The following is a 26,345-nucleotide window of genomic DNA, read 5'->3' on the forward strand; positions in this document are numbered from 1 at the left end:
ATCATCATTAATCTTTTTGGTTTCTTTCTTTAAAAAACTCAATCAAGTTTGAGACACGATTTCCCTTGCATAAAACCATGCTGACAATCCCTAATCAGTCCTTCCCTCTCCAAATGCAAATCCTATCTTTTAGAATCACCTCCAACAACTTACCCACCACAAATGTCAGGCTCACAAGTCTACAGGCTGTAAGGAGAAGCCTGGGAACTTTCTTAAATAAAGGGATAACATTAGCCACCTTCCAGTCCTCCAGCACCTCACCGTGGTTACTCTGTGCCTATACAATAAAACGTTGGCATTATCTTAAACCATCCACTTCAGCTCAGTCCTCGGCCTTTTCTTTTCCTGACATACAATATCAGCCTTTCCATATTTGTTGAAAGATTTAACATCTCATTTCTGGTAGTATATCAGTAAGCATTGCTGTACCTTCTGCCGAGCCTCTATTTTTATAATATGAGATTAGATTTGGACTCTAGACCCAGGACCACAACAATCTAAAAGGGCAGCAGATACATGGGAAAAATAGCACATGCAAGGTCCCCTCCAAGTCACAGACCATCCTAACTTGGAAATACATTGCTATTTCTTCACTGCGACTGGGTCAAAATCTTGGAACTTCCTCCTCAACTATTTATATCAATTGGACTACAGCGGTTCAACAATGCAGGTTACCAGCACTTTCTCAAGGGCAATTAGGGATGGGCAATAAATGCTGATCCAGCCAGCAACACTCACATGCCATGGATGAAAAAAAGTAGTCCAAGTGTGTCCTAAGTGAAATTCTCAACAAGTTTAATATAGCTTCAGAGATAGTAGGAACTGCGATGCTGGAGAATCTGAGACAACAATGTTAGAGCTGGATGAACACAGCAGGCCAAGCAGCATCAGAGGAGCAGGAAAGCTGACGTTTCAGGTCTAGACCCTTCTTCAGAAAATATAGCTTCCCTGTTTTTCGATTCTCTTCCTCTAGAAATTATTTTTGTAAAATATGCCCTCAATAACCTGTGTCACTACTTTCATGTTTTGTGTATTTGCCAGCCCTCTAACCGAATGTAGATAGTTATTTTCCAAGGGGCATGTGCAATTCATTTTTCCTCCCACAACCTACTCCCATTTTTCTATATTGATATTGTGAATTGCACACCCATTCTGCAATTTCATTAATGGGAATGCTTCATACTTAAACAGCATAAAACACAAAACAATTATGAATCAATTTCTGAAAAGCATTGAGGCTTTTTTTCCTCTAGGCTCTCAAAGATTCTTGACGCACTGAATATAGCAATTTTTCAAAATGTAGTTTCACTGAAGTATCATTGATTGGCAGTTTAATAGCTTTTCCACTTCTTGGTCTTCCTTATATACAGAAGGGAGAATTATAAAACACAGTAATGTACAATTTTCTAAATAAAACACCGGTCTTGAATAAGTATTCTTCAACTCTTTTCTCAACACTTGATCAAGGAAACATTATTCCTACTCTTTACATTGCTCTAAGTTTTCATTACAGTATTATTAATCTTTATTAACAACTTGTATACAATTTTTAACAAGTGAATTGAATTGAAACTGAAATTGAACTTGAAATCTGAACTGAAACCTCCTGTTTAGATTCACCCTCTTTATCTCCCTTAGCTGTGCTATTTCATGTTACATTTATTGGCAGTTACTTATGCAGTGAAATGCTTCAAAATATTTTTTCAAAAAGGACCAAATATGCTGAAATGCCTAGAAGAAGATACTTTTGAAATATATTGTGAGAACCAAAAATAGCATTTTTCAACCCTGTCCAAATGATTTATATTTGATTTTCAAATTTAGTTACTTCTAGACATTTCTCTAGCTGTAATCACTTCTACATTGAGAAAATTCTTACAGTATTTTGTTTTTGTATTAAATTGGCTGTAGACGACTGGATGTAATTGAGCCTTCATATAAAGACCATTTATGAATGCTCAAGAAGAGTGTTCCAGAAAACCATCATTAATGATCCTTGTCACTTTTACATTCAGACTGCAGTAGTTCGCATGAAGCCTTTACTTTGGGCATCACAGCACAAATAATTGCTCAACACAAATTCAAGAGGACTTTCAGATTTGCCAAAGTTGAAAAATTATAACTGTATTTCAGTGAAGAAAAACAAAGAATGGGAATCTTTCACAACGCAAATGCATTTTGAATAGATGTAAGGTTGTGCAAGATTAATACAAATTACTAACTGGGACAGCACAAATATGGGATCTGTATAAGCTACAGAAAGGTGAGGTTAGTCACTTTTCATGAAAAGATTCAGTAGAATATGGAATGCATTGCCAGGTCCACATGCAAAGTCGATTATTATGATTCAAGGGAAGTTAGATAAATATTTGAAGATTAAAAGTAATGACAGAAATACAATAAAGATAGACAATTCTAGGAATATAGAAGCCCAATAAGGTGGGAAGAGGCCATTTGGCCCATTGAGTCTGCATTGACCCTCCAAAGAACACATCATCCACCCTGTCCCTTATTTACCATGGCTAATCCACCTAGCCTACACATTCCTGGACACGACAGACAAGTTAGCATGGCCAAAACACTTAATCTGCACATCTTTGGACTCTTGGAGGAAATTGGAGCACCTGGCTGAAACCCATGTGGACACGGGAAGAACGTGCAAACCCCACACAGTCACCGGAGGCTGGAATTGAACCCAGGCCCCTGGAGCTGTGAGGCTGCAGTGCTAATCACTGAGCCACTGTGCTGCCTGAGTTCTGATAGAGAACTGAGGTGTTAAATAGTAATTCCTGCACTGATATTTCTATGATGTCAAGACAACATTTGTTTTCTTCTTCACAATATAATGCAACATAACATGTTCAGGGCAGACGAGTGTGGTAGTGCGTAGGATGTAGGTTCCAGAATTCAACATTGTTGTTCTCAGTCATGTTATCACTGAGCTATGCGGAGAAAGGGTGGAGGGAAGAAATAATCACTGAATGAATCAACGCCAGGCTAGATTTTGTTCAAGCACTCAAAGTGAAATGAGGGGAAGCATCAATTAGGAAATATTACACATTTAATATTTCCAATGTGTTTTAATAGTTTCTGTCATTACCAGTTGAATGATCAATTAAAGTGATCACATCACGTGTTATGCCGATGAATAAAGCCTATACGTTAGTTGTAGCACTGACCTTGAATTCCAGCTCCATGGCTGAGACTGTCTCTGCTGGTGGAACTTGGCCAAGTTTCTGTATATGGGCAAAAAGATTTCTTGCTGGAACTTCTGTGTTTCCACATGTTGCTGCCTCGAGGAGGGCCTCATGAATGAAGATATACTGATCTTCTGTTTGTACCATGTAATTTCGCTGTGCTCTCATGCAGGTGACATGACCATAGATATCGACTGTCTTCTCATGTTTAATCCGTTCTAGCATGGCATCGATCACAATAAAGCAGCCAGTTCGACCCACGCCAGCACTGCGCAGAAGAGAAGGCACATTCATCATGAAATATTAAATCATTTATGGCAAGAATGGTTGATCTAATTCCTTGAAATAAGTTCAAACTCTGAAAACATTTTAGAAAACAGCAACAGTGCTTTAAGTGTCAAGCTTCTTGGCTCACTGGCAACATTGTAACCTCTAAGAAGGTCAGAGGACTTCAGCACATAATCTAGGCTGACTCTTTAGTCCAGTCATGAAGGAGCACTGCAATGTTATGTGCTTTCGACTGAGATGTTAAATTGGACTCATCTGCTTGTTTATGTTGGAGTTTTCATAAGGCAAGGTAACTTCTATTTCAATCCGCATACCAAAATAAAGTTCTGGTAATTTATCATGGTATGTTTTGTGCCACCTTGCTGTGCATGATGGCTTTCGTATAGTGCTTTCCACACTTTTCCCCACAGTGAGCTCATTTTTAGGTTGAAAATTGGTGTGACTCCAGATTGATAGCAAGGAAAGAGTTGGTGAACAGGGGCCTTATTGAGCAGATTGCAGTTGTTTTGTCCATAACCATTTCCATGCAAGTGCTTGTAATGGCTCCCTAGTGCCAGTCCCGTGTCTATCCAATTTGGTTGAGGAATTCCAATTAGCCAGCACACCTAGGATAATTCACCTGCTCTTGAAATAGTGCCATTAATCTGCTCAAATCGGCAGAGGGTCCTCAGTTTAATGTCTCATTTGATAGACTTCATCTCCAATAATACAGCGCTCACTCGATACTGCACCAGCTAAACGTTGCACTCAAGTACCTGAAGTATAGCTTGATTAAGAGAGGCAAGGTTTACCAAAGAGTCACACAGGGTTTGCACTAGTCTCTGACTACAATTCTTTGATTGGACATGAAGAGATTTCGGAGATCCAGCACACATTGGAAATACTATAATTTACTGTAATTCATGCCACCTAACATTAAGCAATAGCTGACTGCAGGTGGATGCAGTAAAAGTTACAGGGCCCCAACAGCATTTTCTGTATCAAGCGAAGACCTTTGCTCCACCATTAGTCAAACCTCTAACCAAGCTAATGCAGAACAGCAATAACACTACCATATACCATATCTGTGCAAAACTTCACAGATTGTGTTTTGTCCAGAAATCTGACTCAACCTACTACCAACCCAGAAACAAAGTTATGCAAGAAGTTGTCCATGGTGCTATCAATTGTCACTGACTCATCAATAACATGTTCACTAATTTTCAGATTGTGTTCCATCAGAACCACTCAGCTCCAGACCTTATTATAGCCTTGGTTCAAACATGGACAAACAAATTTTGCAATTCTAAAAACAAAGCAGAGTGACTGCCTTTGATATCAAGGCAGCATTAAAATGAGTGTGGCACCAAGGAGCCCTAGTAAAACTGAAGTCAATGGGGCTCGGGAGAAAACTCTCTGGCAGCTGAACATAGAACATAACAATGGCAGTAGGACATTCAGCCTGTTGAGCCTACTATGTCTTTCAATCAGATCATGGCTACCTCAATGTTTTCCTGCATTATATCCTACATATTGATGTTGTGAGTCTCCAGGTAGCTCTTGACTGAACATTTTACTGTATTCATTCACAGGATGAGGGGCGTCGCTGGCTAGGCAGCATTTGTTGCCCATCCCTAATTGCCCAGCAAGCAGTTAAGAGTCAACCACATTGCTGTGGGTCTGGAGTCACATGTAGGCCAGGCCAGCTAAGAATGGCAGTTTCCTTCCCTAAAGGACATTAGTGAACCAGATGGGTTTTTCCTGACAATCAACAATGGATTCATGGTCATTGTTAGATTCTTAATTCCAGATATTTATTGAATTCAAACTCAACCATCTGCCGTGGCAGGATTTGAACCCAGGTACCCAGAACATTATCTGGGTCTCTAAATTAACAGTCTAGCGATAATACCATGAGGCCATCACCTCTCCCCTCAATGATTGATCTTTCCCAGCCCTCTGGTGCACAGAGTTCCAAAGATTCATCACCCTCTGAATGAAGAGATTCTTCCTCACCTCATATTTAAATGGCCTATTCCTTATTCATAGACTATGCCCCTTGGGTTCTGGACTCACGAGCCAGAAAACACATGCACCTTGTCACACTCTTTAAGAATTTCCCAAGTTTCAATGAGATTACCTCTCACTTTTGAATATAGGTCCAGTTAACTCAATCTCTCCTCGGTAGAATTACCTGGCATCACAGAGATTAGTCTGGTGGATATCCACTGCAATCCCTCAAAGGCATGTATCTCCTTCCACAGAAATGGGGACCAAAGCTATGCAAAATACTCCAAATTGTATTCTCACCAACATACTATACAGTTGTTCTAAGTCATCTTTACTGGAGATTACTTCAACTGAAATCATACGTTGCACAAAAAGTAAGACTTTATCCTGACTGATCTGAAGCACATCCATTTTCAGCATTATTTATAAATTATATCAGAAATGTGATATCTCAGCCACATTTGTAATTCCTCAGGTAACAAAGCAGTCCATACAGCAAGGTTGAGACACAATTAGGCCTTGGCTTGATTGAAATGGAAAATAATATCTCTGTACAGCAAGAACCAGGGAATGACCATCAGAATAGGAGTCTAATCATCTGTCTTTAACATTCAATGGCATTATTGCAAAAATCCCCAGCTATCAACATTCCTGGGTTACCAGTGACCAGAAATTCAATTGCATCAGCTGTATAATTGTCATATCTGCTAGATCAGTCAAGAGTCTGGCATACTGTTTTAACTGGTTTACTCTTTGATAGCACCTTTGTATTGCTAAGCTGAAAGTACCTAATGAGTTCTTTAAGGACTGATCAAAATAAATACAAGAAGACACCTGCACTTAAATATGAAGCAAATTAATTAGCTTAATCTACTTAATATATATCAGAGACAAATGCAAATTAATGAGTGAATCTATTAGCTTAAACTACATAATATATACACACACACAAACAAGTGAGTCTCACACTGCCTTCTATCCATCAGCAACTTTGGAAACAATGGCACTCAGAGCTGCTTCTCAGATTCCATTGCAACAGTCTCACAAACCCCAGATTGACGGTGAAAAGTCCATGGCCCTGGTCTCATGAACCCAATCTCATTAATAATAATATTCTGAATCTAAGTTTACATGCTGAATCTCCATTTTATAATGACTGCAGTACTTTTCCAGCCCTCAAAAGTAGGTGAAAAACAAGTCCAAATGCCCCTATGTAGACGGCACAAACGGCTGGTTACCACTTACACTCAAGGTCAAGCAGTTTCCCCAGTCAAAACAGGCTGTTTTTGCATTAGGCCTGTTTTGCATGTTCTTTTCCATTTTCCTTCAATTGCTCATTGACCTTTAATGGTCTGGTTTTGAAGATATTTTTAAGCACAACACTACACCTCCCAACCACCACAAAATAACAGACAATAGCACAGCGGTGTGAAGAACAGTATTATTGCTTGGCCACAGCACCATTGAAGCAATATCCTGGAATTCCTTATCTAAGAATATCTTCACACGGAGACTTTAAAAGGTGGTCCACTACCATCTTCCCAAGGAACAACAGGAATGGGTAATTAATGCAATCTTGCAGAATTGCCCATTTTTTGAGTAAATTTAAAAAATACAAATGTATGTCCTTTGTTTTAATACAGGGACCATAAGACCCTATGATATAGGAGCAGAATTAAGGTATTTGGCCCATCGATTCTGCATTGCCATTCGATCATGACTGATACGTGTATATATATATGAATTACATATGAGCTCCACAGACTAACCACCCTCTGGATGAAGAAATTCCTCCTCATCTCAAGTCTAAAGGGTTGTCCCTTCAATCTGAGTGAAGGCGGAATGGTGCCTCAGTGGTTAGTACTGCTGCCTCAGAGCGCTAGGGACCTGGGTCTGATTCCAGCCTTGGGTGGCTGTCTGTGTGAGTTCCCTCTGGGTGCTCCGGTTTGCACCACAGTCCAAAGATGTGCAGGTTAGGTAGACTGGCCATGATAAGTTGTCCAAAGTGTCCAGGAAGGCACAGGCTAGATGGATTAACCATGGTAAATGTGGCGTTACAGAGATAAGGTAAGGCGCTGGGTGGCACACTCTTTGGGGGAGTTCGTGCAGGTGGCCTCCTTCCATACTATAGGGACTCTATGAACTTCTGAGGCTGTGCCTTCGGGTCTTAGTCTCTCCTAGTATTGGAAACATCTTCTCGCTGTCCACTCTATTCAGGCCTGTCAGTATTCTGTAAGTTCCAATCACATTCCCCTCATCCTTCTAAACTCCATCAACTACAGACCCAGAGTCCTCAATCTCTTCTTCCCTGGGATCATTCTTGTCGACCTCCTCTGGACACCTTCCAATGCCAGCACATCCTTCCTTAGATATGGGGCTCAAAACTGCTCACAATATTCCAAATGCGGTCTGACCAGAGCCTTATACAGCCTCATCAGTGCATCTCTGCTTTTGTATTCTAGCACTCTCAACTGACTACTTGGACATCGCAGTAGATCACAGTATCTGAGGAGAAATTGACTTGAAATTGAATCAACTGTTGACATTTCATGTGGCTATTTGATTGAACAACAACTTTATTACATTGAGGTAAATATATTAAAGCACTAAAACAACTGGACAGAAAAATACAGCAAACATTGTGGTGTTTGAGGTGGAGAATTTTTGCCAGTTTATTGAGAGTGCCAGTTCTTAAGATGCCAGTTGAAACAAAGTTTGCTACATTTCAATTCCACGTACCTGCAGTGAACCACCATAGGACCGGCATCTGGGGGATTGCATGCTTTAACTCTCCTTAGGAATGCCAATATTGGTGTAGGGTATTCTGGAACACCATGGTCTGGCCAAGCCATGAACTGGAACTGACGCACTTCCCGTTTCTCACTCGAGCCATTCTGTTGACCAAAGGGGATTTATGAACTGACGTGTGATTGAAACTGTCTAAGAGCAATTACATTTGGTACAAGGTTACAGATATAACCTTTTCCAGGATCTCTAACTAACACAATCTGTCATCTTTCTACAGGTCAAAAATAAATATACCTAACGTCACAGATTGGAGGGGCAGTCTTGGATTGCAAAGATCAAGAGGACTGGTCGTTCCTGACTGGTTACAAGCGGTTCAGACACCTAGGAGCCAATGGCATAGTTGTTAGCGGCCAGAAGGCTTTTGTCATCGACAACTTGGGATGGATGAGTTTGACCGAAGGGTCTGTTTCCATGCTGTACATTTCTATGACTCTATAACTAGTCATCTTTTCACAGACCAGTCAGCTACATTTGCTGGCGAATCTCTCTTTATACACATCCCCTGCCTCCATTTCATCTGTAGTAACCTCCACCACTACTTGAACAAAACACCAGTGGAAACAGCACTTACAATGGGTGTCAGGTAACTTGCTGTTTTAAAACTTGCAGTAAGACTTTCCACAACCTTTTATTTTTCAATCCACAATTAGTCCCATTTCAGTCCACAATCGAAAACACAGACAAATAAAAAGACACAGTCTTAAAGTAACATATTTGTCAATAATGTATTTCCTTTCATACAACCATGCTGACTCTGGTCACACTTTTTTTTTTAAGCCATTTAAAAGCTCCCTTAGTAATAATAGTCAGCATTTTCACAACAAGTGATAAAGGAAACATAGGAAGAGGAATAGCCCATTCAGCCCATTTCATATCATGGCTGATCAATTCCTCAATGCCATTTTTTTGCACTATTTTCGTATTCTTTATTGTCATTCATCTCCAGAAACCCATCAATTTCTGAACTGAACATGTTTAAAGAATGAACTTCCATAGCCCTCTGACATGGAGAATTCCAAAGATTCACTAGCACCTGAGTAAAGAAATTTCTCCTTATCTCAGTCTTAACTAGCCTGCCCCTTTTACTGAGATAATAAGTAGTATGTGTTTGGAGTCACCAGCCGGGGAAACATCCTGTTTTCGTCCTGTCATGCCTTCAAAAAATTATTCTCAGTTATCTCTTTCCCTCATATCTTATTAGATTTACACATTCCAGTTCATTGGGAGAGTTCTAGAATTAAGGGAATTTTAAAAATCATAACTTGCATTTCAAAGAACAAAGAACAAAGAAAATTACAGCACAGGAACAGGCCCTTTGGCCCTCCAAGCATGCGCCGATTCAGATTCTCGATCTAAACCTGTCGCCTATTTTCCAAGGATCTGTATCCCTTTGCTCCCTGCCCATTTATGTATCTGTCTAGATACATCTTAAATGACGCTATCGTGCCCGCCTCTACCACCTCCACTGGCAACGCGTACCAGGCACCCACCACCCTCTGCATAAAGAACTTTCCATGCATATCTCCCTTAAACTTTTCCCCTCTCACCTTGAAATCGTGATCCCTAGTAATTGAGTCCCCCACTCTGGGAAAAAGCTTCTTGCTATCCACCCTGTCTATACCTCTCATGATTTTGTAGATCTCAATCAGGTCCCCCCTCAACCTCCGACTTTCTAATGTAAATGATCCTAATCTACTCAACCTCTCTTCATAGCTAGCGCCCTCCATACCAGGCAACATCCTTGTGAACCTCCTCTGCACCCTCTCCAAAGCATCCACATCCTTTTGTTAAAGTGGTGACCAGAACTGTACGCAGTATTCCAAATGTGGTCGAACCAAAGTCCTATACAACTGTAACGTGACCTGCCAACTCTTGTACTCAATACCCCGTCTGATGAATAAAAGCATGCTGTACGCCTTCTTGATTACTCTATCGACCTGCGTTGCCACCTTCAGGGTACAATGGACCTGAACACCCAGATCTCTCTGTGCATCAGTTTTCCCCAGGGCTTTTCCATTTCCCATATAGTTCGCTCTTGAATTGGATCTTCCAAAATGCATCACCTCGCATTTGCCTGGATTGAACTCCATCTGCCATTTCTCCGCCCAACTCTCCAATCTATCTATATTCTGCTGCATTCTCGAACAGTCCCCTTCACTATCTGCTACTCCACCAATCTTAGTGTCATCTGCAAAGTTGCTAATCAGACCATCTATACCTTCCTCCAGATCATTTATGTATATCACAAACAACAGTGGTCCCAACATGGATCCCTGTGGAACACCACTGGTCACAGTTCTCCATTTTGAGAAAATCCCTTCCACTACAACTCTCTGTCTCCTGTTGCCCAGCCAGTTCTCTATCCATCTAGCTAGTACACCCTGGACCCCATGCGAATTCACTTTCTCCATCAGCCTACCATGGGGAACCTTATCAAACGCCTTACTGAAGTCCATGTATATGACATCTACAGCCCTTCCCTCATCTATCAACTTTGTCACTTCCTCAAAGAATTCTATCAAGTTGGTAAGACTGGTAAGACATGACCTTCCCTGCACAAAATCATGCTGCCTATCACTAATAAGCCCATTTTCTTCCAAATGTAAATAGATCCTATCCGTCAGTATCTTCTCCAGCAGCTTCCCCACCACTGACGTCAGGCTCACCGGTCTGTAATTACCTGGATTATCCTTGCTACCCTTCTTAAACAAGGAAACAACAGTAGCAATTCTCCAGTCCTCCAGGAACTCTCCCATGCTCACGGATGCTGCAAAGATATCTGTTAAGGCCCCAGCTATTTCCTCTCTCGCTTCCCTCAGTAACCTGCGATAGATCCCATCCAGACCTGGGGACTTGTCCACCCTAATGCCTTTTAGAATACCCAACACATCCCCCCTCCTTATGCCAACTTGACCTAGAGAGTCAAACATCTGTCCCTAACCTCAACATCCGTCATGTCCCTCTCCTCGGTGAATACCGATGCAAAGTACTCATTAAGAATCTCACTCATTTTCTCTGACTCCTCACATAACTTCCCTCTTTTGTCCTTGAGTGGGCCAACCCTTTCTCTAGTTACCCTCTTGCTTCTTATGTACGAATAAAAGGCATGGGATTTTCCTTAACCCTGTTTGCTAAAGATATTTCATGACCCCTTTTAGCCCTCTTAATTCCTCGTTTCAGATTGGTCCTACTTTCCCGATATTCTTCCAAAGCTTCGATTGTTTTCAGTCGCCTAGACCTTATGTATGCTTCCTTTTTCCTCTTCGCTAGTCTCACAATTTCACCTGTCATCCATGGTTCCCTAACCTTGCCCATTCTATCCCTCATTTTCACAGGTACATGTCTGCCCTGCGCTCTAATCAACCTCTCTTTAACAGCCTCCCACATAGCAAATGTGGATTTACCCTCAAACAGCTGCTCCCAATCCACATTCCCCAGTTACTGCCGAATTTTGCTATAGTTAGCCTTCCCCCAATTTAGCACTCTTCCTTTAGGACCACTCTTGTCTTTGTCCATCAGAATTCTGAAACTTACGGAATTGTGATCACTATTCCCAAAGTAATCCCCTACTGAAACTTCAACCACCTGTCTGGGCTCATTCCCCAACACCAGGTCCAGTATGGCCCCTTCCCGTGTTGGACTATTTACATACTGCTCTATAAAACCCTCCTGGCTGCTTCATACAAATTCTGCTCCATCTAAACCCCTAACACTAAGTGAATCCCAGTCAATGTTGGAAAATTAAAATCTCCCATCACCACCACCCTGTTGCTCCTACATCTTTCCATAATCTGTCGACATATTTGTACCTCTATCTCACACTCGCTGCTGGGAGGCCTGTAGTACAGTCCCAACATTGTTACCGCACCCTTCCTATTTCTGACCTCTGCCCATATTGCCTCACTGCTCGTGACCTCCATAGTGCCCTCCTTCAGCACAGCTGTGATATCCTCTTTTACCAGTAATGCAACTCCCCCACCCCTTTTACCTCCCACTCTATCCTGCCTGAAGCATCTATATCCTAGGATATTTAGTTGTCAATCTTGCCCTTCCCTCAACCAAGTCTCAGTAATAGCATTAACATCATACTCCCAGGTACTAATCCAAGCCCCAAGTCCATTTGCCTTACCTACTACACTTCTTGCATTAAAACAAATGCACCTCAGACCACCTGTCCTTTTGCGTTCATCATCTGGTCTCTGCCTACTCTTCCCCTTAGTCACACTGACTTCATTATCTAGTTCCTTACAGGCTTTACTTACTACCTCCTTAATATCCACTAACCTCCTCATTTGGTTCCCATCCCCCTGCCACATTAGTTTAAACCCTTCCCAACGGCGTTAGCAAAAGCACCCCCTAGGACATTGGTTCCAGTCCTGCCTAGGTGTAGACCGTCCGATTTGTAATAGTCCAACGTCCCCCAGCACCGGTCCCAGTGTCCCAAAAATCTGAACCCCTACCTCCTGCACCATCTCTCCAGCCACTCATTTATCCTGCATATTCTTTCATTTCTACTCTGACTAGCACGTGGCACTGGTAGCAATCCTGAGATTACTACCTTTGAGGTCCTACTTTTTACCTTGGCTCCTAACTCCCTAAATTCTGCTTGTAGGACCTCATCCTGTTTTTTACCTATGTCATTGGTGCCTATATGCACCACGGCAGCTGGCTGTTCACCCTCCCCCTTCAGAATGTCCTGCAGTCGATCTGAGACATCCCTGACCCGTGCATCTGGGAGGCAACATACCATTCGGGAGTCTCGTTTTCGACCACAGAACCGCCTATCTACTCCCCTTACAATTGAATCCCCTATGACTATAGCCCTTCCACTCTTTTTCCCGCCCTTCTGTACAGCAGAGCCAGCCAAGGTGCCATGAATCTGGCTACTGCTGCCTTCCCCTGGTGAGCCATCTCCCCCAACAGTATCCAAAACAGTACACCTGTTTTGGAGGGAGATGACTGCAGGGGACACCTGCACTGCACTGTCCAGATCTTGCTTCAGATGCATACAGTCTGCTTAGGTATCAGGGAAGTCAGGAATGGTTCTGAGCATTGTGCAATAATTGGTGAACGTTCCCAATTCTGACTTTAGGATGGAAGGACGGCCACTGCTCATGCAACTGAAGATGGTTGGGCTTCGGACATCACCCTGACTAACTCCTGCAATAATGAACTGAGACTGAGATGATTGGTGTCCTGCTACCACAGCCATATTCCTTTGTTGTAGGTGTGACTCCAGCCAGTCATTATAAAGCACCACTTGCTGAGACCTACACTACTTGGTACTCACTATTATAGTACAAATGGTATCCCTAACATGCATTTATTTATTCTATTCCCTCATTTTTTATTTGTGACTATGCATCATCATATTTCTTCTTGTACTTAAATCTCTATCTTAATGTCAGAGAAACAAGGTAGTCAGTTGGAATGTAAGCAAAAGGCTATTATGATTAAAGATACAACAATCAGCATGTTATGCACAGTAGTCAGAATGTCTACATCCTCATAATTGTGTTTACCATTCATGTTTTAAGGCTGTAGCATGCAGTTTGTATAAAATAAACTCTCAGTAAATTAGCCCGTTGGTGATCCAATTATACTGCCATAAATGGTATTAAAATGTTTCTCCAAGAGCATAACGAGTAAATGCACTGAATATTTAGTTGTGATTACATGCCATGAAGTCTCAGGTTTGCTCACTGGTTTTTGCAGGGTTTGTTGATTACATTTGGGATGATAACACATAGCATAGCCTGCGATAAGAATGAAAAATCTCCATAGGGTTCAAAGGGACCGTTTATTATTGATCTGTACTGAAAAGCACATATCTTTTAGACGTGGTTGTGATGACATTTCATTGTGATGATCCAACAGCTGAATAGCCTGCCAAGACTCATCACTAATGGTAAACATGAGGAGCAATTATTACATGAAGAAACTATCACATTGTAGTTTGAATGGAGTCTAGAAAATAAGGAAAAATTTAAATGTTATTTACATTGCTATGATTTTGGATCATATATAGAGTTCCTTGGAAGGGAATTGCCATTTCTTTCCACAGGAAAAGGTTTTACTAAGTATTACAAAGTTATTTTAATGAGTGCTTCTACTTTTACAGGGGTGCCGGGCAGTGACTACCTGAACGCCAATTATATTGATGGGTACAGGAAACAGAATGCCTACATTGCTACCCAGGGCCCACTTCCAGAAACACTTAGTGATTTTTGGCGAATGGTTTGGGAGCAAAGAACTGTCACGATAGTAATGATGACAAGACTAGAAGAGAAATCAAGGGTAAGTTAATCTAAGTTAGTGTTTTCAGCAGCTCTTTGTCACTACAGTAACAGATATTGCAGTACCTGCCTTGTCCTGGAGCACTCTGACATTAAAATCTGTTCACATCGGTTATCTAGGGATTAGCTGGAAAACCTCTTGATGGTGAGTGATGAGTTGGGATGACAGAAAGATCTGATAGCTCAGTTGCATAACATTGCAACTTTGCTACAACTTCAGCTAATATTGCCGCTTAGAAGACAATAGTATGTTCTGTAGTCCAAAATTATTTATCGTGCTTGCACATCACCTTTCAAACATTTTCTACCTGATCCCAAGCTACCTGACTAAGAAAGCCAGCATGGGCAGGACAGGCTGAATGGCCTCTGGTGCTGTAAATACTGAAGAACCTATGCTGTCATTACAGTTATGCAGAATTGCAGCCTATATGCCTGCTGCTCTTGTTTTTCTATGTGATGAAAGTTGCAAGTGTTGTTGAAGGAACCTTGATGAATTCCTGCAGCATATCTCATCTACATTACATACTGTGCATTGGTTGCGGAGGAATTCAATGTTTAGGTTGGTGGATGAGGTCCCAGGCAGCTGGCTTGCTTTGTCCTGGTATTGTTGGAGGCACACTCATTCAGGCAAGACAGAGGTGAGTTATTCACAGCAGAATTTCCCAGCCTCTGAGTTCATCTTCTACGCACAGTATTTAAATGACTGGTCCAGTTCAATATCTGCTCAATGGTAATCCCTAGCATGTTAATAGTGGAGGATTCAATGATGGTCATGCCATTGAATGTCAACAAGAAATGGTTAGATTCTGTGTTGTTCAAGATGGTCATTGCCTAGCTTTTGTGCAGCATGGCTGTTGTCTAGTTCTTGCTGCATAACAAAAAGTGCTGCTTCAGTTTCTGAGGAGTTATGAATTGTAGTGAACATTGTGCAGTCATCAATGTACATTACCAATTCTGACCTTTGATGCAGGAAAGGTCATTGATGTAGCTGAAGATAGTTGAGCCAAAGAAACTACCCTGATGTACTCCCGCAGCATTCTGGCTGAAGATGGTTGCAAATGTTTAAGCCTTGTCTTTTGCACTGATGCATTGGGCTCCTCCCGTATTGCAGATACGGATATTGAAGGTGTCACTTTCTTCTGGAACTTGTTCAGTTGACCACAACTATTTGGTATTGGCTATAAAAGAACTGCAGATTTGATCCATTGGTTGTGATATCACTTAGGTCTATCTATTGCATTCTGCTTTCACTGTTTGGCACTACCTGTGTTGCCCCCTAATTTTTAAGAATGCCCATCCCTACACTTGGCATACCCTCCTATATTCTTCATTGAACAAGAAGTGGTACTTGTCGTCAAAGTAATGGTAAAGCGAGGGATATGCTGGGCCATGAGGATCCTGTTGTAGTTAAATACAGTTCTGCTGCTGTTGTCCACAATGCCTCATGTTTGCTCAGTTTTCTGCTGCTAGACATGTTCTGACTCAATATGTATATTCTGAATCAATCCCATCCAGCATGGTGATACTGCCACACGACCTGATAGAGGGTATATTTAGTTTGAAGACAGCCCTTCATGTGATATGGAGGTAACTCCTATCTAAACTGTCATGGATAAGTGCATCTGTGGCCGTTGGATTGATAAGGATAAGGTCTAATAGCTTTATTCCCCTTGTGGGATCCTTCACCACCTTCTGCAGGCTCATCTGACTTGGCCAGTAGTGATGCTACTGAGCCATCCTTTCAATGGATGTTGAAGTCCCAACCCAAAGCACATATTGTACATTGCCACCCTTCTCCAAATATTGTTCAATGTGTAGGATTACTAATTCATCAGCTGATGGTGCTAATAATTAAGAGGGGTTTTTTTTTGCCTCTGCATCACCTGGTACCTGAGATCGGTCAGTGATGAGGATCGCAAGGGAAACTCTTTCCACACTGAATGCAACTGTGCTGCTGCTTCTGCTGTGTCTGCCCTGTTGATAGACATACTTAGGGATGGTGACAATGGTGTCTAGGATCTTGGCTTTCAAATATGATTCTATGAGTATGACTGTGTGAGGCTGTTGCTCCCAATTTTGGCACAAGCCCCCAGAACTTAGTCGGGAGGCCTTTGCAGTGTTGACAAAACTGAGTGTGCTGTTGTTGTTTCCCAATCTCAACACAATGCCAAGTGTACTATCCAATTTTATTCCTTTTGGACTTTACTCAGTGACTTTCTAAGCAATATCAGAGTGCAGTTAAGAATCAACCAAATCACTCTGGGTCTGGAGTTACATGTTGACCAGACCAGGTGAGGGCAGCAGATTCCTTTAGCTCAAGGAGATGAATGAGCCAGATGGATTTTCACAACAGTCAGTGGTAATTTCATGGCACCATTTTGAAATTAAATTTTTAAAAAATCTGAAATTACGTGTTATTGATGAATTCAGTCTAAATTCCACAGGCTGCTGTGGTGGAATTTGAACTCAAATCCCAGGGTCTCTGGCTTACCAGTTTTACCACTATGTCACTGTCTCTCTATTTGCATAATTTAAAGAGTATAAATTGAGTTTTTAACTGTTCTCCTTGCTGAGTCCTATGCTCTTGTGAGCATGTCAAGCCAGCCAGCAACTATCATAAACTGTTGTTTTTCATTGACAGTTACTGTTTCACTGCCATTTGTTATTGCCCATATCAAAATGTATCATTGCAGCATTGTTTGCATCAATCAGTTAAAACAAACTGAGACAGAAGCAAGTTGACGTTTTTAGAGTTCATTATAGTATGGATTTACCTGCATTTGTGACTTGCCAAAATTGGACCAATGTTCTGTAAATTACTTGTCAAATTCATAAAAGATGAATACATTTTGGTCCACTAGTTTTTGTCATTAAATTCAAATTATAATCTCCTGAGATCAAACGGCAGCCTACACTTCGCTCGAAGGAGCAGCATTCTCTGAACCGACTTGGCCTGAAAATGATATTAGTCAGTGAATTTATATTTAATTTTTCAGTAACTGGGGTTGGTTGGCAGTTCTTTTCTAGCAAGTTACGGCAGTCTTGTCAAAGTGTGTGTTTGAGGAGCCTGATTCTGATTCATGTATCCACTTTTAAGTGCATCTCCTTAAACCAAACATTGCAGGCCAGTCTTGACAAGGCCACTGTATACATCAAATTCTCCTTCTGCCCATCCAAGACAGTACTTCTCTTAAAGATTTTCTTGAGGGAATAAGCTTGTAAACCACTTTGCAGTGACTTGCTTTATGTGGGATAAAGGCCATAAAAGAGAAGTAGGATAGATCTATATTATGCACAAAACCCTATTCACTTCCAGTGCTGTAGATTGGAATCATTTTTGAAGGTGACATTTCAATGCCGTTGCAACAGTTTAAAATTAGCTGTTGCAGCAATATACGCAACAGGACATAACAACCTTTAGCCAAGTTCACTTTACGAAATGCTGCAGGGCAATACAAGAAAATTCACTGTTGTCACTTGATGAAATCATGTTGAAAAAGCTCAGAATTTAAAAATGCGTCATGCGGGTAAAGAACAAATAATAATAATAAGTAAATCAAACAATTAGGAAATAAAAGAATGCATTCTGCAGTAGATTAACAATGTAATGTTGTATGTCAACAGATTGTATATTATGTAGACTTTAATATCCTCAGATGATGCATGTTCAGTGAAAATCAGTTTTAGTGCGCTATTGATTTACTTAATAAAGCTGAATTGATCGACTCAAAGCTGCAGTCAACATAAATTTATCATAGAGTGTCATTGTCACTAAACACAATGTTGAATAATCTTGGTTTTGCTCTGGTTAAAAGGGACTGATGAATGTGCTGAGCACTCCAAACTATATCTTCTACTATCTTTTTAACTATTAAATATCATAAAGTGTGCAGAAAACATTTTTTTAGGTCTCTTAACAATCCCATTGTTTATATCAATCACTGAAAAGCACCAGAGATAACAAGGTGTAGAGCTGGATGAACACAGCAGGCCAACCAGCATTAGAGTAGCAGGAAAGCTGACATTTCGGGTCTGCACCCTTCTTCTGTTATCTCAGATTCTCCAGCATTGGCAGTTCCTACTATTTCTGAAAAGCACCAGTTGTCTTTTCTTTTCTTTCTAAAATTACTAATTCTGTCTGCATGAGATTCAAAAGTAGGAAATAAGAACCATTCTGTGACTCGTAACTTAGGTATTGAAGTTTAACTGCTTATCAATGAAATCACATTTTATAAAAACTTTGTAACTCCAATACCATATCCGTGAAGTTTTTAAAATAAATCTTTTAATTTGATTGAAAGTCTGTATAGAAGAATGTAATACAAATGAAATTCACACTGTACAATTTATACATGAAAGACAATGGAGGTATTTAACATGGGAAAACATGGGATTGAGTATGCTGAGTGGAGTGTGTTCATTCCAAAAAAGTGTGTCAGGAAATCAACTTCAATCCATAACTTTTAATCATATGGAACATTGGATGAGCAGCCAACGCACTCACCATAGCATCAGAAAACATGACAGCTATAACAAGGTGAGGGCAGCTGTGGATACTCTCCTGATGAACTAGGAGAAGCAGGAATGCAACTTCCCAGACCATCAAACCTCTCTCCCCTATCATCACAACCTCCCCCGACACCCCCCACAAACAATTGAACACCTTGATGATTGTCATTCCTTTTCCCATTCAGTTCTGAAGAATTCATATCACACTCAAAACGTTAATTCTGTTTCTCTCTTCACAGTTGCTGCCAAACCTGCTTAGTTTCTCCAGCTTTATCTGTTTTATTACCTTCCCCTGCAGTGGCCAGAATTGGACCCCTGCCCACCTATCCCAGAATCAGTGATCAGACTGTCCACCCCCAAGCCCATATATCAGGCTGACTTACAAGCAGGAATCCTGTCTATCATTGATCATATTTACCATATAAAACTAGAACGTACCCATTGTTTTCAAAAGTAAGATGCATTTGAGCTGGAGGTCAGTTTGTCTTTTGTCCACCTTGAGGTTGCTGGCAAGTTCAGAGATATATCACTCTCTCCTGACTAAGTTAGTAACTTTAGATTTGAGCCAGAGTATTAAGGCTGTTGAAACACCGTAACTCTAACTAAAAGTCATATTTTTGCTTTGTTAATAAAGTTAAACCGTTACCCATGCTTGTCCTGTTCCTATTATATTTAACTTAACTTGTTCTCACTGCCTTATTTTTATGTTTACGTCCACTCTTAATTTAACTAATAGACTTTCATTGGTGTCCTCTTGTTTCCTGCTTCTCAACAATGTTTAGGTGTCATATATTCTTTACATCCACTTTTTCGTCATGCATTGTAGAGGTGGAACTAACTCCAAAACAGATTGGTGTTTGATTAAAAATAAGCTTCCCCTCCACTATCCCCACAAAAAAGGCCATTATTAACTGAAATCCTAAAAGATTTCGTTAATTATTGAAACTGCTACTTTTTGAAAATTATCCATCTTTTACCTTTTTATGCACAGTTTAGAACAAAAGACAAATAGCTGCATTCTGCAGGTCTGGCAGCATCGGTGAAAAAAAAACAGAGTTAACGTTTCAGGTCCGGTGACCCTTCCTCAGAACTGAGGAGAATCACTGGACCCGAAACCTTAACTCTGTTTTTTCCTTCACAGATGCTGCCAGACCTGCTGAGCTTTTCCAGCAACTTTGTTTTTGTTCCTGATTTACAGCATCCGCAGTTCTTTCGGTTTTTATTTAGCTGCATTTTGTGTCTCATTAATTTAAAGTAGCAATAATGCGTTTCCCAAATTTAACAGGGTACCACGTGTGTGCACAACGTGCTAGCCAATTTATGCTGCCTGTGTGTTGGCTGTGGATCCTCTCACAGAAATTTGAGAACAAAATTCCATGTAAAAATTGATTCCTTAGTTGTGATTAAGTCACATGAAGAGCACATACAGTTAATGGATCTTCTGTGAGATTATTGGGCAATAGTACAGTTAGTCCAGCTTGTAAATGAGTGATGTTTTGAAACTTCTATTAATTTGCGCTAGGAAATGGTGCTCATTTGAAGATCCGGTTTAGGCAGTGATAGGCTGAATGACCTCCTTATGCACCATAACAATTCTGTATTTTTTTTTATTCATTTATGGGATGAGGGCATTGCTGGCTGTTTAGCATTTATTGCCTGACCCTAGTTGCCCTTGAGAAGGTATTGGTGAGCTGTCTCTTGAACTGAAACAGTACATACCTTGTGGGTAGACCCACAATGCTATTACAGAATTTTTACCCAGCAACTCTGAAGGAATTCTGTGATTGCAACACTTCATGAGAAAAGATATTCATTTGAATGTGAATTTGTTGGAGTAAATACATGTAAATTAGAAGTAAGGTGCAGGAAAACTATGTTGTTAATGTGAAAGACCTGCTTGAGTCAAGGAAGCTACTTGTTCAAAAGTTTGTCATTAAGGGTTCAAGGCTGAATAAGTGTCATTGTTTCAAAACCATATTTTGTTGTCTAAAGTAAGCAATGCAGATTGGTGCTGGGGTGTGTTGGGGAAAGCTATAAAATAAAGTTGAATGTTAAGTACCTTGGAGCAAGCTCCATCCTTAATCACTGGAACTGGTGTTGAATTGTAGGGATCCATGGCAGAACTACATTTAAATTAGAAAGCAGAGGTTCATTGATTTTACATTAAGCTGTTTGTTTAACTATTTACACAAGAAGTGAAGTCACCTGCTGCATAAGGATGTCATAACATGTCTGAACAGGTTCATTAAAATATCTAAAACCTAATTCATATATTTTCATGTGGCTGCAAATCATAAATAGTCTATACCTGTCAGAACACCATGTAGTCCTCTGTCGTGAAATGTTTGCAAGAGATTAGTCAGAGCATCGAACAAATACATAGAATTAGCAGGAAGCAAAAATGTTCAGAATTTCTATCTAAATAAAATGAATATGAACACAGTTCATTGAGTACTATTCCTGTAACATGCCCCAAAGGAATAATTATTTGTAATCTATAAAAAATTATTTAAAGCCACTGGGTCAAGTTTTATAGCTATTATATGGCTATGGAATTGAGTTGTCATTTAAGACCTTAAGAAATATGAACAAGAATAGGCCATTTGGCCCCTCAAACCTCCTCTGCCATTCAGTAGGATTGTGGCTGATCCGTCATTCCTCATATTCTCTTTCCTGCATTTTCCCTGTAACTCTTGATTACCCAACTGATCGAGAATCTATCTCTCCCAGTCTTAAATATACACATGAACTCGGCCCCCACAGCTCTCTGTAGCAAGGAGTTCCAAAAACTCATAACCCTCCAAGAGAAGAAATTCCTCTCTCACAGTCTTAAATTGATGTCCTTTTATTCTGAAACTATGCCCTCTGGTCCGAGACTCCTCCATGACAAGAAACGTCTGCTCAGCATTTACCCTGTCAAACCCTGTAAGAATCCTATATGTTTCAATGAAATTACCTTACATTCTTCTGTGAATAGAGTCAAACCTGTTTAGCCTTGGCTGATCAGACAATCCCTCCATGCTGGGGATTTTCCTAGTGAACTTTAGATTTACTCTAGAACAAAGAACAAAGAAAATTATAGCACAGGAACAGGCCCTTCAGCCCTTCAAGCCTGCGCCGATCCGGATCCTTTATCTAAATGTGTTGCCTATTTTCCAAGGATCTGTATCCTTCTGCTCCCTGCCCATTCATGTATCTGTCTAGATACATCTTAAATGACGCTATCGTGCCCGCCTCTACCACCTCTGCTGACAACGCGTTCCAGGCACCCACCACCCTCTGCATAAAGAACTTTCCACGCATATCTTCCTTAAACTTTTCCCCTTTCACCTTGAAATCGTGACCCCTAGTAATTGAGTCCCCCACTCTGGGAAAAAGCTTCTTGCTATCCACCCTGTCTATACCTCTCATGATTTTGTGGACCTCAATCATGTCCCCCCTCAACCTCCGTCTTTCTAATGTAAATAATCCTAATCTACTCAACCTCTCTTCACAGCTAGCGCCCTCCATACCAGGCAACATCCTCGTGAACCTCCTCTGCACCCTCTCCAAAGCATCCACATCCTTTTGGTAATGTAGCGACCAGAACTGTACGCAGTATTCCAAATGTGGTCGAACCAAAGTCCTATACAACTGCAACATGACCTGCCAACTCTTGTACTTAATACCCCGTCCGATGAATAAAAGCATGCCGTATGCCTTCTTGACCACTCTATCGACCTGCGTTGCCACCTTCAGGGTACAATGGACCTGAACACCCAGATCTCTCTGTGCATCAGTTTTCCCCAGGGCTTTTCCATTTACCGTATAGTTCGCTCTTGAATTGGATCTTCCAAAATGCATCTACTTCCCAAAATTCTATGAACAGTTTTAAGCTTGCATACCTGATGGGAAGGGTAGACGTTCAAAATCATTGTAGAGCGTTCCTGTGGTTTTCTGTCATTTTACTTGTGCAATTATTTTAGTTGGCAAAGGTTGACAAAGACAAGCTGATGCCTTGTGAATCCACCTGTCAGTATGTTTTGAACAATTAGAACCCTGGAGTCTTTTTCATTCAGCATCAGAGCTGTTTACCAAATGCCCAGCTGTGAACGTTTACAACAATATTTGAAGAGACTGCATGTAATTGAATAAGATGATCTGTGTGCCATTTTGATTGCCAGGAGAGTTTCTAAATTCCTAATCACTTTCTGACAAAATTGCATTCAGCAACCTCTGTAAACTCAATAAATAAAAAAGGCAAAGAAATGAGAATGCTGGAATCAGAAACAAAATCAGAAATTGCTGGAAAAACTAAGCAGATCTGGCGACATCTGTGGAGAGAAAGCAAGTTAACTTTATGGGTCCAGTGACACTTTTTCAGAATTGATTTCATGGATTCCTGTAATGTCTCAGTAAAGCTGTTGAAAGCTGTTCATGTTGGGACCTGTGAGATGGTTCTGACCAATACCTGAGCCTGTAAGGATCCTGCTGCAGACTATTACGTCAGACCAGCCCAACTGACCTTCAGCCACATTGATTCACATCACAAGAAGATAACTAGCTGCTCTTAATTGGAGGCTCACGCGAGGCTGAAACTTATTACTTTCACACATCTGCAGAAGTGCAGGCTGCACAAGTTGAGTGAAAGTCCTATTCAGTCCACAAACCTGACCAATCTAGACACCTGCCTCTCCAAGACTGAGCTCAGATCCTGCCATGCTAGCTTCTGAAAAAGCTGGTGGTATAAACGCTTGTTTCAAAGGCCAAGTTGCATTGTCTTTGGTGGAGGTGGCTATGCTGTCCAAAATAGAGGCATAGAGATCTACAGCACAGAAAAAGGCCCTTCGGCCAATTGTGTCTGTGCTGGCAGTTAGACAACTGAGTGTGTTCTGCAAGTTGATGCCACACTGGCCCAGAAGTGGACTGCTTTACAAAGTCAGCAAAGTGTCAAAAGCCCTTGGCAGACCTTCTAATACTTGATATACTTCTGTAGAGCAGAAATAATTTCCTATTTTTAGTGGTGCCTCTGAAATCCCGAACAGAGCTGTGAAAGGACTTTAACCTCTTGCAGACTCTCACCAAGATTGTTCCTGAATCCAGTCTCTGCTCCTCATATGCTAGGTGCTTCACTGCTTCTCTTCTAGATCATTGTAAAACCCACACAAACTGCCAGTGTTTGTGCTGGTGTTTGGAAAGATGAAGTGCACAGTTCTATTTTCCAGTATAGACTTCACCTTATTTGCATTTTATAATTAAATTGTTTTTGAAAATGATGTATAATACAATACTGCTGTGTGTGTAAAAGCTGCAAAACAATAAGACTTCAAAAAAGCTCGAACAAAGGTTAATGTATTGATACTAACCTGTGTTTCACTGTATAATGCTTTATGTACCTGCTTTTGATGTAAAACCCAGGGGTTCAGAGTTATATTCACAAGTAAAATCAGATCAGCTGCGCTTTACAGTTCTTACTTACATTTCCCAAGTGTCTATAGCACATTCTAAATTGGAAAGTGCAGAAAAATACATTGCTTACTTTTCTATAGAAATATATTTGATTGACAGAAGTAAGGTTTCTTTTTATACGAGTGGCTCAGTGGTTAGCATTGCTGCCTCACAGTGCCAGGGACTCAGGTTCAGTTCCAGCCTTGGGAGACTCTGTGGAGTTTGCACATTCTCCCTGTGTCTGCATGGGTTTCTACCAGGTGGACTGATTTCATCCCATGGTCCAATGATGTGCAGGTTAGGTGGGTTAGCCATGTTAAATTGCTCTATCGTGCCCAGGGATGTGCAGGCGATGTGGATTAGCCATGGGAAATGCAGAGTTAAAGGGATAGTGTGTGGTTTGGGAATGGGTGGGATGCTGTTTGGAGGGTCGGTGCAGACTCAATAGGCTGAATGGCCTCTTTCCATACTGTAGGGATTCTATGATTCTCTGAAGTCCATCTTATAAAAGGAATCTTAAAGTGTCATCTGCTGTCTTCTGGTTTTTATGGTTTAATATAAAATTGCTCATCTCTGTAAAAAAACTAAAAAAACTCCCCTCACACTATACATAAAACCTTGCCAAGTGGTATTCCCTGCAATATTGACATACTCCCAAGGATTTCCTGATCAAAAATGACCAATTGTTCGGAGGAAAACAAATATGTGTATGCCTGTCTCTTTGCCTGTCTTTCTCCATCCCTTCCACACTTTATGTCATACCTGCGATTATTTTAAAGTTGCAGTGTATATAAATCCATATTTAGGAGGGCAAAAGTTATGTGACTTGGTGATCCTCCAAGCATTGAGATTTGGCCTTTGTTTTTTTTTTCCTTTGTGCTTATATCTTCGACACTCTTTTTTCCCTCTTCTTGACCTACTGACCAAGAACAGTCTTTTTTTTCCACTTTTCCTGGCATGTTCACCTACGTTTGTCTCTGGCTTTCACTTCTCAACCCAATGTCCAGACCTGTTTGTGCTATTCATCATCCAATCTGGCTGGACAAAATAAAGTACTATTGAGTCCTCCCCTACTGTGCCAAAACAGCTTTCTTCAACTCTCCTTCCCTATATCATGGAACCTCATGTACAACAATAGTTGTGAAGAGTTAGTGGACTTATTTAACATTTAGATAGAGATTCATCTTTTAGCTATTTCTGTCACTTCTCTCCCTTGAGCACTGGCCAACTTTCCTTCAAGTTTGCCCTCTGCCCTTGTACTGAACCCCCACACCTTTTCCAGTTTCACTCTCAACTCCGTCCTGCAGTCTCAGAGCTCATCTTGCCCATTAGACCTGCTTCCTCAATATTGTTAGCAATTCTTTTGTTCTTCTTCACACCTGCTATCACAATCACTGTTCTTAAAAGAGATTCTTGACCCTTTCATCCTTATCCTCTCCAAAGTCTTTGTTAACTCTCGTAACTTTGTTACCTCCCAAATGTGGTGTCCATCTTTCCCAGACCTCCATGTTTGAATTCATACAATAAGGTCTCCATCTCTGTAACAATATGCCTTTTGGTTCGAGAACACAAACCCACATCAACCCTACGACAAATGCGTAGCACACAAACCCACATCAACACTACACAACTGCACCCAAACCAAAGACCCACTACCGGCTATGGACAGGATCAGTGTCATATACAAGACTCGCTGCAGGGACTATGACAAACACTACATCTGACAAACAGGAAGGAAATTAACAACAGGGGTACACGAACATCAATTGACTACAAAAAGACACGTCCAATACTCACTCATCTCTATCCACATGGATAACGAGAACCATCA

General features: G+C 40.9%; 1 protein-coding gene across 1 annotated transcript in view; it reads right to left on the reverse strand.

Annotated features, from left to right (window-relative positions):
* The window catches only part of ptprfa (protein tyrosine phosphatase receptor type Fa), a 490,838-nt gene that overhangs the window by 34,026 nt on the left and 430,467 nt on the right, over positions 1–26,345 (reverse strand). Inside the window, exons 23-24 of the mRNA XM_048601537.1 lie at positions 8,214–8,368; positions 3,180–3,465 (exon numbers count right to left, since the gene is read on the reverse strand). Of these exons, the coding sequence (XP_048457494.1) occupies positions 3,180–3,465; positions 8,214–8,368 (441 nt within the window). The remainder of the gene's footprint in view (positions 1–3,179; positions 3,466–8,213; positions 8,369–26,345) is intronic.

Source organism: Rhincodon typus, chromosome 10 (genome assembly GCF_021869965.1).
Source record: "Rhincodon typus isolate 14 chromosome 10, sRhiTyp1.1, whole genome shotgun sequence".
In the NCBI taxonomy this organism is placed as follows: domain Eukaryota; kingdom Metazoa; phylum Chordata; class Chondrichthyes; order Orectolobiformes; family Rhincodontidae; genus Rhincodon; species Rhincodon typus.